The sequence below is a fragment of the Triturus cristatus genome, chromosome 4_1 (genome assembly GCF_964204655.1).
Source record: "Triturus cristatus chromosome 4_1, aTriCri1.1, whole genome shotgun sequence".
Classification (NCBI taxonomy): domain Eukaryota; kingdom Metazoa; phylum Chordata; class Amphibia; order Caudata; family Salamandridae; genus Triturus; species Triturus cristatus.
In genome coordinates, this window is record NC_140585.1 from 79,057,657 (window position 1) to 79,079,576 (window position 21,920).

Consider the following 21,920-nt stretch of genomic DNA (forward strand, 5'->3'; position numbering starts at 1 on the left):
AAACTATAGCTTAACAAAATGTGTGCTGCTCCAAAAATCCGGAATGGAAAGACCATTTATCCTAATGTTTGAATCCACTCACAAGTTTATGAAGCAAACAGTTAAATGAACTGTTACTGCCAAAATGGCGCTGCCCATGAGAACAACAACACTTCACTTTGGAAAGCAGATACCTGTTTATATTTTAATGAGCAGCTGCCAACCCCGATCCTTTTACTCTCGGCAAGAATGGAACCAGCATTTGAAACACTGATTCCCAAACTTTAATCACACAGAGGTATTTGTAAGTCTCTTAACCGTAGAAAGGATCACTCCTTGAGTGTATTCATTCCATACTTATAGAGGGGTGGGTGCAGAGAACACTGGCACAGCAGCAGCATTGCAGGACTGACCTCTAACAACTAGGATTACATTATTTTGAATTATTCTCATATTTAAGGTAACTACTTGCAGATTGGCACTCACTAAACACTTGCCCACAAAAAGAAAAAGGTACATCGAATCCATATTTTTAGAACCGGAGAACAATGACAGACTTGCATTACTGTCGAATTACCTCTAAAATATTAACAACCACTGATTGAATGAAGGTCTGAGCAGTAAGTCAGAGGCACTGCCCCTCGAGGACAGCGAGTCCCCAGACACAGAAGGCTGCACAAGAGCCAGTAAAGCCGCAAGGGCCACATCCAAGGGCTCTGGGGTTTTTATCTTGAATGCATGCGAGCACTAGGTACTAGTAAGGATAGTGGAAAGACCCGGCCTGACTTAGGTTCGGAGTGGAGCTAACAAGACTGGGCGGGGCCTGCCAACCTTTTCCAAATGAGCCAGCTCGACCTATAATCCAATTAAATCTAAAAATGTAAGAGCGTTTCCCCAATGTGGCCACCTGTGCGGGGTTAATCTACCTTCTCAGTGCGACAGGGAAAAATTATCATAGCTGGAAAAAAAAACGCATTTCCATTGGGCACAAGGTTGGAGAGACCATGAAAATAAGCAGCTCTCCTGCGTCAAATCCTTGCAATGATGCATAGAATCCAGGTACTTTTTGTGTGGATTTTCTTCCCTAAAATCTTAACACTGCACGGTCACGGGTCCCAATGTGAAGGGATCCACATTTTTTGCATGTTGGGCGGAAAATAAAGAGAAAACAAGCGTTGGCCGCGCGCGAGCGGCCGGAGACGCAATATGTGGTGGGGGAGGGGGAGAAGCGGGAGTTGTGTGTGCGCGTGCGTCATCGCGATCGCTCTGAAAGCGAAAGTGATCGCGATGACGCACGAGTTTTCAAAGTGCTGCTGGCGGCCGACTGTGCGCGTGCACGATTGCGTGAACGCAAGCGTTAGGCCAGCCAGCAGCACTTTGAAAAGCCCACATACAAAATGTCTCTTCGAGCCTTTGGCTCAGCGAGACCTAAAAATATATACAGTAACCTGGGAGCTACAACTATCTGATGGTCTGAACTCTGCCACCTCCCCTCAACTGCTCTAAATGATCAACAATGTAAGTTCACGAAGAGCGCAGGAATAAAAAAGTTCTAGCTATTGCATCAAGTTTTTAAAATTCTTTTAAAGATGTAGACGAGGATTATGCTACTCATTACTGTAAAGTGACAGCACCAGTTAAACACATGAACTGTACTTCCAATAAAACCTTCAACCATTCAAGATCATTTGTAAAGGACTCTCTGGCGAAAGCGGTCATACTCTAGTGGGTCTGTGTTGCAGATATCTCTATCCTGCACCCCAAAGACACAAGCTCGGCTTGCCAAGTACAAGTCTTCAAGAGACGGGGCACAACTGGACAGAGCTTAGAAGCTGGCTCACCAAGTAGGCCTTGTCTGCTGCAGACTTCACCTTTGTATGGTGTCCTATATCTTTGTACGGGTGTATTAATCGCACTTGACTGAGGATACACTTTGAGTGCGTTCCAAATCTCACACTGTTTCAGCGGAAGCAGTCACAGTAAACGTCTAGAGCCTCTCGGCGAGCTCAAGTTTAAAGTCTATTGAGCAGGAAAGATATCAGAGGAGACGAGTGCAGTAAAGCAAGTAGGATGGCACAGCTCCTGAGGACAAGGGTACTTTCAATGCAATATGGGGCAGGCCATGTATTGAGGTTTCACTTGTGCTGCTCTGTCCTGCAGGTTTGCTGGTAGCCTCTTTATAGAGCTCAAACGAGTCGGGATTGGTGAGGAGCCTTCCTCAAGCTCTTTCTGCTGAAAGATCTTAGTGCTGCTCCCCTGTGCCAGGGTTGAGGTGGGCACTGACTGCGATTTGTCACAAGGCGGCATTAGGCTCATTTTGCGCCTCAAAAACCAAATTAAAACCCGAACACTGTTAGCTGAATCGAATCGGGGTTTGTTTCTTAGCTGTTTAGCCGATTCTGGTAGCGTGGAGATAACTCACTATAGCAGTTTAACACAATGCGTCCAACCGACCCCACTTAAGTCCACCTGTTGAGACAAGGGGCCCATGCTGGTCCTACGAGCATTGCTCAGCAGCCAACCACAGACTGAGGAAGGCGCCGTCTGCCTATCTGAGGGTTTAGCCCGGGGTCTGGCAGGCCCGCCGTGAATCTAAAATTGTTATTAAATCTAGAAAAGAGGAGTTACAAAAAAAGATTGGGAATTATTGGAATCGGCGGCAGCAGAGAATGACAGTAAAATATTTTGGGAATTAATAAAGAAAGCACCCCACGAAAATCCCCTAATGCAGTGTAATATCCTAGGCTCCGATTGGGTATCACATTTCACTGCCATACATCACATCACGGAGGACCAAGGCTTGGTACTTGCTCTACACAAAAGATTGCGGCATTCACTGACTTTTTTCATCTTCCTCTAGGAAGGTAAATTAGCTATACAGCAGAGTACAGGTGGCAAAGCACCCAGCCTAGATGGGTGTCCCAATAAATCTTATAAAATGTATGGGGGGCCCGTGATCTCAAATATTTAATAGCTGCCTTACTTCCAATATCCCTCGTTCCTGGACCTCTTCTTCTATTGTTCCCTTATTTAAAAAGGGTGATCGCTCATCTTCCAAATGTTATCGACCCATTTCCCTTATAGACAGTACAATTAAAATTATCAGGAGAGCGGTCTATAACCGATTAGTTACACGGGCTAGTGATAACGACGTTCTCTCATCCTTTCAATTCAGATTCCGCCCTCGCTTGGGCACAGTGGAGCAGTGCTTGAACTTATGCTTGTTAATAAGTAAATATATTCATGCTCAGCGCTCTCCAATTTATATGGCCTTCATGGATTTGTCCACTGCTTTTGACTCAGTGAACAGGACCAAGCCGTCGACAATGATGTTGGACGTAGGCGCCGATCTCCCTTTAGTGACTTTCTTACGTTCTTTGCATGTACATTTAACCGCAAGAGTGCGCTTGAGTGCTTATGGTGAACTGTCCCCAGAATTCTCCTTAAAACTGGGGGTGTGTTAAGGCTGCATATTGGCGCCCCTACTTTTCATCTTGTACTTGAACAGTTAATCAACTTACTTGATCTCTAACCCGGTAGACACCCCAAGGATCGCAAGTATTCAGGTGCCTGTGCTACTTTACGCTGATGATGCTGTCCTCTTAGCACGTACTCTGAGCACCTTGAATCTACTGGTGGACCATTTTGTCTTTTTTATGAGTATTCTTGATTTAGTGACCAATTATGACAAATTACACATGGTTTGTGGGTCTGATAAATCCAGGTTAGGGAGAACTAACATCAACGGCCACCTACTCTCTAGTGTTAGAAACTTTTATTATTTAGGTGTAACTTTGAGCTCTCTAGGAACCTGGCACTCTTAACTTAATAGCTCCTGCCTTAAACTCAGCAGGTCAGGAGGCGCCGTGCTCAATCTGACCAGATTTGGAAGTAGAGGGGCTATTTCCCCTCTGTTCAAACTCCCAGTTTGCTTTTGCAACCATACACGTTTGCAGGTTTTGGGGTTTCTATAACTGTTCCTCTCTGAAGGTGGAGGAAAACCGTATTCTTCGTAGAATTTAACACATACTACCGTCTACCCCAAGCTTTATCATCCATTCAGAGCTCAAACAGGGCTCCATTGTCGATAAGACTTGGGTGGCCCGTTTACTTCTCTGCGCCAGTATATGGACTAACCTGGTGGGATCTTTATGCAGGGACGGTATTCTGGACTGTCTCAGCTCGGAGAAGGGTTCCTCTATTCTGTGGTTGAGCTAGATCTGTAAATCATTATACACCCTGGGGTTGTCGCATCTGTTCAATGATCCTGGTAACATCAGAAGCATGGGCAAGCTAAAGGTTAAAGCTGTGTTCTTTTGAGCACTGTGAGGAAGCCAGAATGAAAGTTGAACTACCCAAGTATACTGTGCTGACTTATTTTAGATCGTCTGCCTCAGTGGAATATGTTCTAAATTTAACCATAGATCTCTTACGGGGAGAGATCGCTTTTATTCCGTATCTGACTTGGAGGGGAACGACGTATCACCATGTATACGTGAAAATAAATCAGAACAGTCCCTTTTTTGTTCTCCTGCGTGTACAAATTGTCACAAAAGCACTTTCTGAAGCCCCTACTAAAAAAGTTAGGGCACCGTCAGTGTAGAGAAGCCTTGTTTCTCCTGCAAGTATTGAGTTCTCCTGATGTGTGTTTCAACATGACTTCTTTTTTAAAAGCTGCTATTAAAACTTAAAAATCAATGGATGTGAGTTGTCAATAGAGGAAAATAATGACACGAAATACTAACTGTTTTATTACATGAGATTTTTATTGTCAAGTAATGTTCTATTAACTGTTATTTATGCTGCTTTATGTATTTATCTTGTGTTTTCTTTTATGACCTTATTCAGGGTGAATAAAGATTTATTTGCTTAGATTTGAGATGTTACATGGTTGGGCATTTGCAGGTTTTGCTGAGCATTCACAAGGTTTTCACAGGCGGTGAAGCAGCGGCTTCTTTTTATTTGCGCACTATGCTGAGGGATGGAATTGTCTGTAAGGGGCTGAGGGCACGTTTGTGGTGTCTGCTGTGCTGTGTGATATTTGTTTGTAGTCTTAGCCGGTTTGGGCCGGATGATGCTCGTTTGTGATCTGTGCTGGATGATGCATGTTTGTGGTCTGGGCCGGATGATTCGTGTTTGTGGCCTGGACTAGCTCATGTATGTTTGTGATCTGTGCCGGGTGATGCAAGTTTGTGGTCTGGGCTGGATGATGTGTGTTTGTGGCCAGATGGTGCGCTTTTGTGGCCTGGGCCAGATTGATGCAAGTTTGTGGTCTAGGCGGATTCATGTTTGTGGTCTGTGCCGGATTGGTGCATATTTGTGGTCTGGGCCGCATTGATGCACGTTTGTGGTCTGGGCCACATTGATGCATGTTTGTGGTCTGGGCCACATTGATGCATGTTTGTGGTCTGGGCCACATTGATGCATGTTTGTGGTCTGGGCCACATTGATGCATGTTTGTGGTCTGGGCCACATTGATGCATGTTTGTGGTCTGGGCCACATTGATGCATGTTTGTGGTCTGGGCCACATTGATGCATGTTTGTGGTTTGGGCCACATTGATGCATGTTTGTGGTTTGGGCCGTATTGATGCATGTTTGTGGTTTGGGCCGCATTGATGCATGTTTGTGGTTTGGGCCGGATTGATGCATGTTTGTGGTCTGGGCCACATTGATGCATGTTTGTGGTCTAGGCTGATGCATGTTTGTGGTGTAGACTGGATTGATGCATGTTTGTGGTCTGGGCCAGATTGATGCATATTTGTGGTCTGGGCTGATGCATGTTTGTGGTGTAGACTGGATTGATGCATGTTTGTGGTCTGGGCCGGATTGATGCTTGTTTGTGGTCTGTGCTGATGCATGTTTGTGGTCTGTGCCAGATTGATGCATATTTGTGTTCTGGGCCAGATTGATGCATGTTTGTGGTTTGGGCCGGATTGATGCATGTTTGTGGTTTGGGCCGGATTGATGCATGTTTGTGGTTTGGGCCGGATTGATGCATGTTTGTGGTTTGGGCCGGATTGATGCATGTTTGTGGTCTGGGCTGATGCATGTTTGTGGTCTAAGCTGGATTGATGCATGTTTGTGGTTTGTGCTGATGCATGTTTGTGGTCAGGGCCGGATTGATGCATATTTGATGCATGTTTGTGGTGTGGTCTGTATTGATGCATGTTTGTGGTCTGGGCTGATGCATGTCTGTGGTCTATGCCGTATTGATGCATGTTTGTGGTCTGGGCTGATGCTTGTTTGTGGTCTGGGCTGTATTGATGTATGTTTCGGGTCTGGGCTGATGCATGTTTGTGGTCTGGGCCGGATTGATGCATGTTTGTGGTCTTGGCTGATGCATGTTTGTGGTCTGGTCCGTATTGATGCATGTTTGTTGTCTGGGCCGGATTGATGCATGTTTGTGGTCTAGGCTGATGCATGTTTGTGGTCTGTGCCGTATTGATGCATGTTTGCGGTCTGTGCCGTATTGATACATGTTTGTGGTCTGTGCTGTATTGATGCATGTTTGTGGTCTGTGCTGTATAGATGCATGTTTGTGGTCTGTGCTGTATTGATGCATGTTTGTGGTCTGGACTGTATTGATACAGGTTTGTAGTCTGGGCTGTATTGATACATGTTTGTAGTCTGGCTTGTATTGATGCATGTTTGTGGTCTGGGCCAGGTTGATGCATGTTTGTGATCTGGGCTGATGCATGTTTGTGGTCTGGGCTGATGCATGTTTGTGGTCTGGGCTGATGCATGTTTGTGGTCTGGGCTGATGCATGTTTGTGGTCTGGGCTGATGCATGTTTGTGGTCTGGGCTGATGCATGTTTGTGGTCTGTGCCATATTGATGCATGTTTGTGGTCTGTGCCATATTGATGCATGTTTGTGGTCTGTGCCGTATTGATGCATGTTTGTGGTCTGTGCCGTATTGATGCATGTTTGGGGTCTGTGCCGGATTAATGCATGTTTGGGGTCTGTGCCGGATTAATGCATGTTTGTGGACTTGGCTGATGAATGTTTGTGGTCTGGCCCATATGGATGCATGTTTGTGGTCTGGGCTGATGCGTGTTTGTGGCCTGTGCCGTATTGATGCATGTTTGTGTTCTGGGCCGTATTGATGCATGTTTGTGGTCTGGGCCGTATTGATGCATGTTTGTGGTCTGGGCCGTATTGATGCATGTTTGTGGTCTGGGCCGTATTGATGCATGTTTGTGGTCTGGGCCGTATTAATGCATGTTTGTGGTCTGGGCCGTATTGATGCATGTTTGTGGTCTGGGCCGTATTGATGCATGTTTGTGGTCTGGGCCGTATTGATGCATGTTTGTGGTCTGGGCCGTATTGATACTTGTTTGTGGTCTGGGCCGCATTGATGCATGTTTGTGGTCTGGGCCGCATTGATGCATGTTTGTGGTCTGGCTTGTATTGATGCATGTGTGTGGTCTGGGCAGATGCATGTGTGTGGTCTGGGCAGATGCATGCATGTGTGTGGTCTGGGCAGATGCATGCATGTGTGTGGTCTGGGCAGATGCATGCATGTGTGTGGTCTTGGCAGATGCATGCATGTGTGTGGTCTGGGCAGATGCATGCATGTGTGTGGTCTGGGCAGATGCATGCATGTTTGTGGTCTGGGCAGATGCAGGTTTGTGGTCTGGTCCGGATTGATGCATGTTTGTGGTCTGGTCCGGATTGATGCATGTTTGTGGTCTGGTCCGGATTGATGCATGTTTGTGGTCTGGGCCGAATTGATGCATGTTTGTGGTCTGGGCAGATGCATGTTTGTGGTCTGGGCAGATGCATGTTTGTGGTCTGGGCAGATGCATGTTTGTGGTCTGGGTCGTATTGATGCATGTTTGTGGTCTGGGCCGTATTGATGCATGTTTGTTGTCTGGCCCGGATTGATGCATGTTTGTGGTCTGGGCCGGATTGATGCATGTTTGTGGTCTGGGCTGGTGCATGTTTGTGGGCTGGGCTGATGCATGTCTGTAGTCTGGGCCGTATTGATGCATGTTTGTGGTCTGGGCCGGATTGATGCATGTTTGTTGTCTGGGCTGATGCATGTTTGTGGTCTGGGCTGATGTATGTTTGTGGGCTGATGCATGTTTGTGGACTGGGCTGATGCATGTTTGTGGACTGGGCTGATGCATGTTTGTGGTCTTGGCTGATGCATGTTTGTGGACTGGGCTGATGCATGTTTGTGGCCTGGGCCGGATTGGTGCATGTCTGTTGTTTGCGTGAGGAGGGGGCATGTTAGCAGTCTGAACCAAGGGCTGCATGTTTTTCTTGGCTCCTAGGGGCTGCTTGTTTCTGTTCCGTCCTGGAGGCTGCTTAAATGGGGGGGCGAACAGAGGGTTTTATCTTTTATAACCGAGGCAAGCATCTGTAGAAGGAGATGAATAAGTAGGTGATGGATGCACTGGCATGGTACAGGTGTGGGTGGTACATCACACTTTCATTGTACTGACTAAGTTATTTCTCTTTCTTGCTCCTGCGGACAACAGGAACTGGACTGGGAGCTGAAGGGGAGTGAGCTGCAGTAAGTACTTTGGCCTGTGACATGCCAGCAAATTCTAATATTGATTTATGCAACTTTGTGCCTCCTATTAGCTGCACGTTCACTCCCCTCTTGGTGTCTGCTGCAGATTTCTTGTTATTTACTCACTGTCATCTTGGTTACTCTCAGGTCCGTGGGTGCATGTGAGGAGATAGAGATTTCAGAAAGCACTGTCAACCATGGGACGGAAGACATTGGTACCCACAGCTTTGAGCTGCTGCGCGTCCTGGGAAAAGGTGGCTATGGAAAGGTACGAAAGCTTCATTAGTTGTAGTCACAGAAGTGTTAAACAATCTAAGTACAACCACAGAAAATGCTATCTTTGTGTACAGAATGCAGACAGTCAAAGGAGACTGAATACCTGAGGCACAGTGTTCATTGGAGACCATGGCAAGAGTGCCCTTTCACCTTTTTATTCGTTTCTTCCTCAGCACTATCTGTTACCCTGAAGAAGTTACACAGACCACTGCTGGGTGATGTCAAGCGGGAACCCATATGTGCATCAGTCCAGTTTTGTTTCGGACAACTGTTTCATGACTGCGAACATGAATCGTGCTCTGTCCATTATTTCCTTTGGGCATTTTTAATTCAATGTATTGCGTGTGGTAGGACTCGAGCAATAGGTATATGCTGCTAGAAAATATACTGTGTCTTTCCTGTCCCTCGGCCTCTGTGAACCAGTTGCAAACTCTGTTGAACAGTAGCCTGTAGAATTGCGTTCTTGCAAACAGATACTATGTGGCAGTACAGACTGCTTCTCGTGGCGCGGCGCTTTGTCTTTTGCCCTCCCTTTTTCTTCTAATAAGTTTCAATCTATTCTTTCTCTTGATGAAGCCTGAACAAGGTGCCCCTTTTGTAAGATAGTTTCCATGGCGACAGATGCACATAGTACAGTTGATTGGCTAGATTATAGTAGGTTTTGCTAGGTTGTTCTGTGATGGGTAGTGCGACTTACCCTCAGAGCCTCATAGTTCTTGCCCCTGCTTTGATCGCGACGGACTGTAATCAGTATTGCTCCACTTTGGAGAGAGAGGTGAGTATTTTGGAAGTTGCACTAGGTAATGTATGATACTGTTACCTGATTATTCTTAATGACTGATTTGATGCTGAATCTCTGCAGCCATGTTGCTTTGGGAATCTGAGGCTCAGCCCCTTTCGGAATTGAACTGTAAGAAACGTCATTGTTCTACTGTGAGGAAGACAGCCTTAAAGTTGAAGTGAGTTATGGCATAGATCACACTCGGTCAAGAAAATCTGTCATCTAGGAGTAAACCTATTTCTGTTAGGAGTCATGGGCTTACCCACTTTAGTTTGGCACAGCAACACAAACAAGCATTTGCAATGCAATCGATCTCGCCTTAGGGATCTTATATGTATTTAGCTATGCAGCACATTAGCCTGGGTGCTGAAACATCTACTGTTCTAGCAGTACCACCCTTTACTGTCCTTGATACAACTTCAAAGATACTCGTTTTCAGGTCTCGCCTGAGCCAGCGCACAACTGACACATCGCACACATGTAAATTGTCAATAGTAGGAGAAGGAGACTACTCTTAATCCCTTTTCAGTCGGCATCTGTCACTTTTCCAAGTACAGTCAAAATAGCAGTGAATCAGTTGCTGGATGCTTGTGAAGTGTCTCATGGGCACAGTTGATCACATATGGAATTAAGTGTCCCCACGGAACTGCTATTAAGAAAGTTTAGTTGGTGCAAGTTGTTTTTTGTAACTGGTTATCTATGCATTGGCATAGTTAAATCCCAGCAGCCCTGTCCCTGAAGTGCATTTATATTTGGGTGGATGGGCACACTGTGTCCGGCAGTATGCCATCCCCCATCCCTGTGTGTGTGTCCAGGTCAGACCTAAAAACAGACAAATTGAAGTGACTGGTGGGAAGATGGACAATTTTGGTGGTAGCTGGGCAAGTAAAAAAAATGCCTATAGACACTATATTATGTTTCACTCTTGAAACTGCTCTGCCGTTCCTCTCCTCTTTTTTTAAAATGCAATTGAGCATTTCCAATAAAGGCTTTTTAAATTAACTGACTCATCCTATTAAGTCTTAACTGGCAGATCAGAATTAGATCCGGAAATCAGCAAACGGAAATGCTTCGCTCATTCAGTATGATGCGTGTTATTCAGCAGTTCCTTTGTCAGGGTGTGAAAGCTAAAATCTCCATATGAAAATACTTAAATTGCAAATATGACTTCACCTTCGGCGTATGGTGGTCTTGTGTTGTGCTCTCAGATTTCATTGATCGTGAATGGAAGGGCTGTGTGATTTCGGCCTTCGGTTGCCTGTGTCTCTATTTGGGAATCTGACTGAATTTCAGCATGTGCCGTAGATGCAGTTAAGTGTTTTTTAATTTGCTCTAAGCTGGGCAGTACTAGGCTGCTTTTTTTAATCAGGGAAACTTGAAGAGACTTGGTGTAGGAGTAATGCATCCGTCCCTTCCATTAGTTTTAATGTAGTTGCTATTGTTGCGAAACCAAGAAGCAGTTAGTAGCATTGTGCCATTCTTAATGTGTACAAATAATAATGAATACTTGGATTTTTTTATTTTGACTGAGGGTCTAGCAGCATCTAACATGATAAAACAAATCGTGCACTGACGAAAGGCTGGCGACCAGTTGGCTTTGCCAATGCCTGTTTATGTACTTGTCCGGCTTGTGTGTTTTTTAGGTCGCTGCATCATTAGATCGCTCACACTGGTACTACTCAGTCAGCAATGGCAGCTGCTATGACTACAATTCCCAGAACACACTGGGTTGGCTGATGACATCCCAAGGGTGAAGCACTTCACTCCACGTGACTCTTCGAGAGTCTCCTTTCTCTACATCTCTCCCATTGCCTCTGTTTCTGTGTGGCTGACTGTCACACTTGCTCTCTCACTGTCCCGTACCTGCCTTTCTGTGTCCCCCTCACCATCTCTTCTCTGACCTGCTCTCCTTTCTCCGTCGGTTGATCTTTTTTGCTCCTCTAGGAATGTACCATTCTTGTTTATTATTACTTTTCAACATGCTGCACAGCAGCCAAACCGCTTTACTACATGGCTTAAAAACAAAGGCCGAGCCAAAACCTCTGTCTAAGCACTTATAAGGTCCCAAAGGCGAGACCTATTGGCTATGCCAATGCTTGTTTCAGAGTATCACGATGTCAGACCTAAAGCATTTTTAAAGTTATATACAACAAAGCCATATATGGTGCTTATTTATCATATGCAACTAACAACCATTGACAAAGCAAATATTGTAAACAACCTAACAAGCTCCGACACTTGTTCTCCTCCTTCCTAGCCGTGCTCAGATGTCTACTTTCTTTCTATTCTCGAGCAAGCTTTCCCAGGTTAGGGGCCTCCCCTTTCTAGCCAGAGGGACTAAGGGCTTTAAAGCGTCCCTTTTTCTTTAACTGTGAGCCAGTAGAGGAATGTCAGGGCTAGTGTGATGCTACTGTTTAATTTCAGACCAAACAAAATGTGAGCTGCAGTGTCTCTAGCAGTGCCAGAGATATATAGTGGAGACCAGGCTATAAAGCCACACTTCTCATAGCCACCGAGAGAATTGATGCGATTTTCTATCAGTAGCGGAGTCGCAGCTGTACAAGTCTTAGCAGGCAAAGATGGTGGAATGCTGTTTTGAAAAACGACCTGATCTTAGGGAAATGTTGAGCCCCTGTTTGAGTGCCATCCCCAATTGCAGGCTTCGCCCCCAGAGACGGGGGCAGAGGGAGCATGTGAATGGCGTTATGGAAAGTGGCGTTCAGTGCTTGTTTGAAACATGATTAGGAGTGTTGGTGCATTTATTAAAAAGATAGCTATAAAAGATCTAAAACATTTTTCCGAAACTACACACAACCAAGCTTCTGTGCAAGGCAAGAGTGACTTTTAAACTAATGCTCCAAGTTAGATTTTACATTACGTCAGGCCCCTATCTAATTTAAAAATGCAAACAGGAAAGCACATAATGCGATTTGCCAAAAGTAGCATGGTGTTGGATTTAACATCAGGGGATAACAACGTGCCATTCAGTATTTGGGGTTGTGAATGAGTGGCCAAGTTAGGGCTGTATCATTAAAAAGAGTGCGGAGATCTGGCTATGAACAGGGCGCCCACTGACTTTGACAGATGTAAGCCAGCCCAAAGATAAGGTGTTCTCAGAGTCTACGATAATAACAAGCACAGTGAGGCTAACAGAAAACCTTCTGCACCCATACTACCAAAAAAAATATATGTATTTAATGGTGAATGTTTTTCTTTTCACACGGCCTTGTTAGTAATTCAGGATCCCCGGTGCTAGAAGCATTACATTCTGCCACTGGAACTCCCCGAAAAAGAGTAAGTAACGACGAACGCAATTCTAACAGTTTGCTTAGTGAGTTTGTTTCAGTTAATTAAAACAATTTCCTTTTTCCGAAACAAAATATAGAAACATAGAAAACCATAGTAACTTAGAGAAGTGCCATACAGCATTATTAAAACTGAATTAATAAACAATCTAAAATACAGCGTTCTAACAGCAGGGGCGTTGGCTTGTCATTAGGTAATCTCCGGAGGAAAGTTACAATTGTACAAGACCTCGCGCCAATACGTTAAAATACCTGCAACCAGACTCTGGGTAATGCGTCATTATAAGGCATCTCCTTGACTCTGAAATAAATGATATGGCTTATTGATCTTGGTTTCAGTTCCTGTTGCAGGAAACGTCAGAGAAAGCGGGAGATGTATACAAGGCCCTCTGACTATTCGCGCCGAGAACAATTTATGTGTTGAGCCAATGTGACGAGATAAGTGTCTCAGCTGCTCGCAGCTCTTCGGGACCAGGGCCGGACTGGGAACCAAAACCGGCCCTGACAAAGTGCTCGGCCGGCTCCCACAGGGGCCGGGCGACCACTTTGCCAGGGCCGGTTTTCGGACGATTTTGTTACAGGGACGATTTTGCAGCTATGCTGTAGCACACTGAAGATAGTGATCCAAATGAAAATAAAAGGGGCGGGGCGAGCCGCGGGAGTGGCTACGATATGCCCCATGAATACTTTCATTCACTTATTACTCATTGACTCTTCCTTCCAGGCCTGCCTCTTATGCCCATCTGTTTGCTCCATAGCTTTCTGTATGCAAAATACCCTCCCATTACCTCTACTTCACTGACTGCATCTGCACACTAACCTCTTTCAACGCAGTGTGTTTGATTGTACTCCAAATAAGAGATAAGGGGCAACCCTGTAAGATCAATATACTACTTATTAGATTTAAATAATATTTGAGGAGCTCAATTAATGTATTATCAAACAACGTGTGGTTGAAATACTAAGAATCTCATAGAGGACCATATCAAAAATAAAGTTTTTGTGACAAGATTTTATAGATAATAGCTATCCAACAAAACAAGGTGCTGGAAAGGAAGAAATGACGCAGTGTACTGCATGTTAAAGTAGTGACTGGTGACAATAGATATTTTGTGAAAATTATATGAAAATACATCTATGGTATGACGGGATTTGCCAGTACCTTGTGTGACATTTTCACCCGAAGGCATAGTTCAAGTAAAAACAAAAAAAAAAAAAGTCAAACGCAACACCACGACAAAAATGGCTCGAAAGAAAAATGTTTCTGGCAAGCACAAAAATGCACAATCTGAAATGTCATTAATTTTTCAAAATTTTGGGAGCAGAATTGAAATTTCACCCAAGCCTTGTTACTGTGTGTGTGTGTTTTTGTTTTTGTTTCCAGATCAACTTTTGTAGCCCACAAACGATGACACACTCTTCTCTTACTTTTCTAATGGGCACAATGAAAACACAGGGAAGAACTTGAGATTCAACACCTTCTCCCTTGCGCGAGATAAGCTCATCAAACTCATTAATATATCCAGGGTCGTGGGCATAACGGGCGTGTGCGCCTGTCGTTTGCACACAAAGATTTTTATTATTGCAGAAGAGGCACAGTGGCGTGTTAGGCTTCTGTGTCATGGATCCATACTGGGGCTAAACCTGCGCCCCTGTGATGCCAATGGTGTTCTCTCGAGGGAACATGTCACTGATGCACTAAATATATATGCTACGGAAATGTACGCACACCAATTGCCCACCACACAGATGCTGTGCAGACCCAAGAGCTCTCCTTGGGAGAGGTTTGTGGGAGTCCCAGGGAACCACACAGATGCTGTGCAGACCCAAGAGCTCCCCTTGGGAGAGGTTTGTGGGAGTCCCAGGGAACCACACAGATGCTGTGCAGACCCAAGAGCTCTCCTTGGCAGAGGTTTGTGAGAGTCCCAGGAAGCCCAACAGGTATCCATCCCAGGGGATCTCTGTGCTCTCTTCAGGCTCAGACCAGTCCACCTTCAGACAGTGAAAGTTGTAGTTGCACAGCTCTGATTTTCACAAATGCAGCCACATGAACCGTTAGAATTTGAGGTGGTGTTAGGGACAATGCACTTTTTAGTGTGATCAAACACATTGTTCTGGTCTGTGATGCACCAAGTTAAGATTGCTCAAAAACGGGCCTGTGTGATTTGCTGCAAACCTTATAATTTTTAATGAGGCTGGTAAGTAAGGACTTAGCTACTCCCAGAAAAGAAAAAAAACGTTATATATTAGGCTCATTAGGTCGGGCCTCTGCAGCGTGAAGCATGCTGTTTTGAAGTATGGAATAGAAGCACCGCCCACTCACCCATATTGGTCATTGACTTGTGTCATTGTCCTTCATAAATGCTGACTTCTGATTCGTTAATAGGCTTGTTAGTCACCCCTTAGTACTGCCTTGTCTTCATTTGTAACCTCCCATGTAGATTGGCCCTTTTTACTTTGGTTGTTACACGGTACGTGTTATTTAGTCTGTAAGCACTATTTTCTTTAAATAGTTTCTACTACTGCAGGCATGACGTGCTTTCCCGCAAAATTCGGCACGCCATGCGCGTTTTCACTTTCCTAGAAGTCCGGGACAATGGTGGCCGCTTCATTGAAATGAAATATGTCTCGCATTTACAAGAGTTTCAGCTATTGGCATTGTAAATGACAATGCCTTTTATATATGTGTAAATTATCAAAACCGATAAATAAAAGGCATTGTCATTTACAATGCCAATAGCTTAAACTCTCAGGAATGCTAGACTGATTGCATTGCAAATGCTTGTTTTAATTATGGGCATACAAACGAAGGAACCCTGGGCTGCCGCCCCAGCAGGCTCATTCCAGTTCCACAGCAGGCTGTCTAATGAATACTCAGCTGTCAAGCACGTTTCCTGTCACGTCATTGGTGGAACTGGCTCTTCCGCACAGGCTCTGCACAGAAGTGCCCCCTCCTGCACTCACTCTTTCAGTAAATCAGGGATGTAAGTGGTAGGGGTGTGGGGGGGCGGGTCTGTGGAAATCTGTGCTCCTCATTTGTGGTACAAGTCTGTTACAGAGTTTGGCGAAATCTACAGCTTTGAGTTGTTACTCATCCTACATGAAGATCGGCTACAACCCCGGACTCGTTTCGGACCCTGTTCTTCAAGTGCAGGCGAGTTCAGGGACTGGTACTAATAGAGTCTGACCTTTTGAACTGCTGGGAATGCTTCAGAAGCGGCTCCTCTTCGCAGATACTCATGCCAAGCATCGCTGGTGGGTGTCCAAGAATGGACACACGAGAAGCAGGACCCTCGACCTTTATCAGAGGCCATGTGTTCTTTGCATTGTTCCCTGTCTTCTATTTCACCTCTGCGGTATCACAGAGTGATTAATTTTCAGACATATACTAATGCAGGCTCGCACTTAGTTATTTATACACAAAGGCAGGATTCAGTGTTAAACGTACTAATGAAGCAGGCATTCTGGCTTTAATCACTCAATAGCGACACCCATGACTGTCTTGGCTCCTCTCCTCGTTCCTGTGATTTGTCGCATGCGACGCGAGACAGAGCCGTCCATTACAAAAATGCAAGCTTGGCTGCACTGTCATGTCGTATCTGTGTTACCAGAGTGCACGTGCGTAGCTACGAAGCAAGCAATCCGACAACAACACACGGTTTATGAACTAATTTTATCATTACATAATAGCATTTTAAAGATGAGATTAGAAAGTGAAGTTCATTTAAATGCTGAAAGCAGTTTTTTTCGCGGATAAAACTAGTCTCTGCACTGAATATTACTCTCTACTAACAGTCAAAAGTAGCATGTGGTGTTCTGCGGTCCCGTAAATGCTACCCCTAGTTAATGCCTACATTTTGTATGGGCCGTCTCCATATACTCATTAACTGTTAAGTTCACCCACAGGCGCCATTACCGTTGTGCTGCGTTGACCAATGAAATAGTCCATAAATGAACAGATATGGCCCTGCAGAAACGAAACTGGCCACGAAAGCGGACGAAAACTGTAGTTAGGCGGTGCTGCTTCCGGATTAAACGGAAGTGACACGTTGCCTCTACAGCCAATAATAATCCCTGTAACAAAAGCAATGCCATTGTTTATAAATGGCAAGCTGCAGGAGAAATTCCACGGCAAAAGGCAGAGTTTCACCCCAGATAGAGAGGGCTTGATGTCTCGGAGAGACCGCGCATGAACGCTGCCTAGCCGAGACCTGAAAATACAGTGAATCAATAAAGTAGAATTTCCAAACCAAGTAAAAAGAAAATTATTTAATCTTTTAATTGACAGAAATATAATGTAGGCATCAAGAGCTGTTCAACAGCAACTTGCAATATTTTATGATTTTTAGGCTGTCTCTGAACGTGAAAATTGAATCTCACTAATGAACTGGGTGTTATTTTTCGAAAATTGCCACCAGGGGGCAGTTGACAATTTGGTTTGCCACTGAAACAAAGCAGTGCCCCCTCTTACCCCCAAGGAATGGTTTTACAAGAGGACAGTGTTAGTCTCGACTTACCGCTTCAGCTGTTTGGCAGCACTGTGTAATCACCAAAAATAATTAGACATAAAATAACATGTTACATATAAAGGGATTGTTTTGGGTCCGCTCCAGTTACTGTTGCTCACTTTAGAATTGACATGTTGAATGGTCCAGGAGATCAGCATGCATAGAATTTGGGTAATGGGTCAGCCCCTGTCAGTGATTGGCTGATGCCAGTGTCATTCATGTTTGGATCATCCCACGTTTCAGCCATTAAGCTCTTGGCATGTTAGGCAGGGTGAGAGACTGCATTTGCCCTGTTTACTGTTTTGGTCTATATTTGGAAATGGTGAGTGGTGAAAGGCAGATGCGTTTACCTTTATTATATTTTGTCATAGTCGCTGGGTAAGGAGGCTTGTGAGTGATACTGAGCAAGGGGAAAAGCACATGTTGGCTACTGCACATTTCCATCATGTTCTTTTGCTTATGGCCACAAAAGGCGCACCCTGAAACAGCTGCCTTCAGATTGATGGAGTCTCCCCGTAAATGACCGTTTAGTTTAGTTAGTGCGTTTAGTTCTCCCGATGAAATATCTGTCTCGAAATGTTGTCATTTTAAGAAGTTCGTCAGTAGTCGATCCCTTACAGTGAAGCTGGGATGCATGTTGGCAATCTTTCAGGCAGTGCAAGAAAATCTGTAGTTCTACATGTTTGCGTAAGAACTTGTAATTGTGACAGTGATACTTAACCAGTCCCGCCCACCCCCAAACACATGTCCAATTGGCTAGAAACCCGCAGGAAGAGGCCAAATGGCGGGCATGATATCAGAGGCCTCCTTCCTTCTTCAGTTCTCTTCTCTATGAGAAGCTAACTTTAGCAAAGCCGATCTGCATAATTATTTTTGCCTGATATTGGTAAATGTAGAAAGGAATCGGTGGATGGATGAATGGGTGACTAACTGGGCACATGGGTGGATGAGTGGGTTCAAGGAATGAGTGAGTGAGCAACAACGGCAGAATCAGAGATCATTTTCGTGCCACTGGTAGATGGCAGCACCCTGGGCATTGACATCTATGAACTCGATCATCTCACCCATTCATCCATCTGTTAAATCATTCACGCCTTTATCCATCCAACAATCCTTCCTCCTGTTCACTCCCTCATTCTTCCATCCTTGCACTCAAATCAAATCAAATAATCTTTATTCCGTTATTAAAAAATAGCCATAAAAGATACATATAAAACAATCGGGCCTTCATCTAATACAGAATAATTCATACATCTATACATCATTCATATTAAAACAGACATGTTAAAAACAATCCATCAGTATAAATATTAAAAACCGAGACCATGATGCTCTGTTCATTTGGTCAAGTAAAAGTTTCCATCCTCCCTGGAAAGAAGGATCATGAGGCGCCAATCTAAATTTGGTTCTTTCATTTCTGCTCCCTGTAATGAGGGCAGCCTGTTTAATCCTCTCCCCTGGTCTTTCTTAATTTGACTGCCAAACGCAAAAAATGTACCATACTAAATAGAGTGAAAGGTTCAGAGGCGAGTTTAAGAAATAAGAGAGCCACTTTGGCCTGTTTTATATTGGAACGTTTTAGGATTGTTTTTAAAAACCGTGATCGTGGGTAAGCATAAAAGGGACAAATTAGGACGAAGTGAAGGGTGTCTTGCGGAGATCTAAGATCGCAGCCGCAACACCCTTTTAAGCTAACGTCATGTACAAAGCCCGCTGGGACGGACAGGATATGATGCAGCAGATCCAGTCTAAATCTGGACATTAGAAATCTATCCTGTCTATTATACATATTGGCAAGATAGAATTCCATGCCCGGATTAACTTTATTGAGCTGGTATGACCTGACTGTGCTTTTCAGCCCTTCTCTTACCTCTCTGGCCCTAACCAGATGCTGCCAACAATCTATCTTTATGACACCCTTGTCTCTGCTAGCCAACGTACATGGTTCATAAAAAAGGGTTTCATGCCCCAGGCTAGTCAGTACATCCCTTACATATTTAAGCCATGGTATTCGGGGCCACTTGTCCCCTTTCATACAATCCTCTAAAATCAATCTGCTTAAGCTTGCCTCTGGGTTTGTCCAGATTTTTATCCAGCAAGTGATTGGTTTAAGGGCAGCCTTATCAGTGAGATAATCTATACCTAGCTCCTCATGTGCAATAAATGAAGAAATGCATGTTGGCACTTGCAAAAGCCTTTTTAGGAATTTGTCTTCTTCACTTTGGATGTTCCCCACATCTGAAAAACCCCAGACCTCGCTCCCATATAAGATCTTTGCACAACATACCGAACTATATAGTTGAGCGATTTCATGCGGGGACCAGCGACCCAATCTTGTCGCATAGTTCATGATAGACCCCGCCGCGCTGGGATGTTGGCTACATTTATAACTTACTAGGGGCTTAAAGTTAAGGTCTTGGTCAAAAATAATCCCCAGATAATTGAAAATTTGAACTTTTTCCAGTATATGGGTTCCTATTGACAAACTACAATTCTTAACTGGCTTTTTACCCACTTCCATGATATACGACTTTGAAAGATTGGGCACTAGATCTAAATCCACCATGAACCTAACAAAACCATAAATAAGTGCCTGTAAACTCCTTCCTGTACGGGCCAAAAGGACTGCGTCGTCTGCATATAGGAGGACTGGTATACTTGCAGGGGCAATCTGCCTCCAGTACTCCCAACGCCTTATCTAGCCCATTTATGTAAAGCGTAAACAGAAATGGCGCTAAGATACAGCCTTGCCGCACCCCTCCCCGGCATTGAAAGTCGTCTGTGAGGTCACCGTCATTGGTGAATCTCACCTGTGCCGTTGTATCGAGGTGAAGTGTCTGCAAGACTCGTATCAGTCCTGGTTCAATGCCCATCTCTGCCAATATCTCCCACCACAGCTTTCTTCTGTTAACACAGTCGAAAGCTGCTGAGAGATCCATAAAAGCTAGATACACAGTACCTTCCCTAGCCAGAGTGTATTTGGCCACTAGATGATAGAGATTAAGGCACTGGTCTGTGGTAGAGCGCCCATTTCGAAACCCATACTGGAGATCGGTTATAATATTATGTTCTTAGGCCCAATCCAAGAGACGATTTAAGATGACTCTCCCCATGACTTTCGCCGTAACATCTATAAGGGATATTGGGCGATAGCATTGTGGGTCATTTCTGTTTCCCTTTTTGAATATTGGGACGATGACAGCAGTAGACCATGATCTTGGCATGCCCACCTCTCTAGCTGCATTTAGTATCCTGGACAATATTGGGGCCCAGAGGTCCACTTGACTTTTGAATAAGTGTGGTGGAATCCCATCAGGCCCTGGCGCCTTTCTCAATGCCAGGCCATCTATTCCTATTTTAACTTCTGCAACCGTAAATGGAGTGCACTCACCCTCAGGTAGTTCTATGACTTGAGATTGCTGCATCTCATGATTGCCCCGATTATATAAACTTGTGAAATGCGCTACCCAAGCCTCTGGCAAAATGTGGGACGCCACTTGTGGCTTGTTCGGGGCTTGGAAACATGGGTCATTTATTATTCTCCAGAAGCTTGTCATATCGCGGCGCTCCGCTGCTTCTCTTAGAGACTCCCAGGCCTGAGATTGGAGACAATTTTTCCGCCTATTGATAGCCTTTTTCTACTGATTCCTGCAATCAGTAATCATACCTCTGTCCCTTGGGGCTGTCTTAAGTGCCTGCTTCAGATTTCTGAGGGCCTTAGAGCATTCCTTATCAAACCATCTGGGGCCGAGGCCGGTCTGCTTTTTCAATTTACGCCTTAAAAGACTGTCAATGTGCTGGGCAGTTCCCTCAAATGCTGCAATCAGGTCGCTCCCCTCTACAGTGCTGTCCAGGCATTTCCACGTGTGGATATCACTGTCTGCAAGGAGCGCTCTGTGTAATGCTAGCCCATTGATCTTGCTCCATTTAATTCTCCTGCCCTGGTCCTTTGCCTTATATTGTCCCTTGGTGATCCTTTTGTCCACTTTAGAGCCCTAGTCTAAAATCCGTATTGTAAGTTCTAACGGGTTGTGGTCGCTAAATGCGCTAGGGACTATCGAAAAATGACTGACCCTACCAATTAAGGCATTAGAGACAAAGATGTAGTCGTTAATAGAATCGCAGCCCCGTCCCTTAAACGAGGGCGTCATTGTGTTTGGTGATCCATCATCGATTAGATCCATCGTGTGTGTTAGGGCCAGTTTACCCAAAATTGTGCCTAATGCCATGCCCTCTCTGGAGTGCTCTGTGTGCCATCCCTGTATGGAGGGGCAAGCATCCCATATACCTCCTTCCCATTTCAAGTAGGGGCACGGGTGGGTGTTAAAATCCCCCATCAAAATTAACTGGGTACTTGAATCCCCCGTGTCGTTTAACCCCATTAATCTTTCATCTAACTCCACCAAATTTGACATGGATTGTCCCACATTATAAAAATTTATAAAAATGACCTTGAGGCCCCTTGTAATGTATCTTATACCCTGGAGACAATCAGAGTCCCACCCCAGGTCTTGCCAGGTTCCTTGCAGCGTCAGTGCCACATACGTAA

The 21,920-nt window shown here is 44.8% G+C and overlaps 1 protein-coding gene across 2 annotated transcripts in view; it reads left to right on the top strand.

Moving 5' to 3' along the window:
- RPS6KB2 (ribosomal protein S6 kinase B2) overlaps nt 1-21,920 on the top strand; it is a 212,216-nt gene that overhangs the window by 26,514 nt on the left and 163,782 nt on the right. For both annotated transcript variants that reach the window (XM_085651639.1, XM_085651640.1), the window contains exons 2-3: nt 8,467-8,501; nt 8,649-8,769. In XM_085651639.1, the coding sequence (XP_085507765.1) occupies nt 8,467-8,501; nt 8,649-8,769 (156 nt within the window). The remainder of the gene's footprint in view (nt 1-8,466; nt 8,502-8,648; nt 8,770-21,920) is intronic.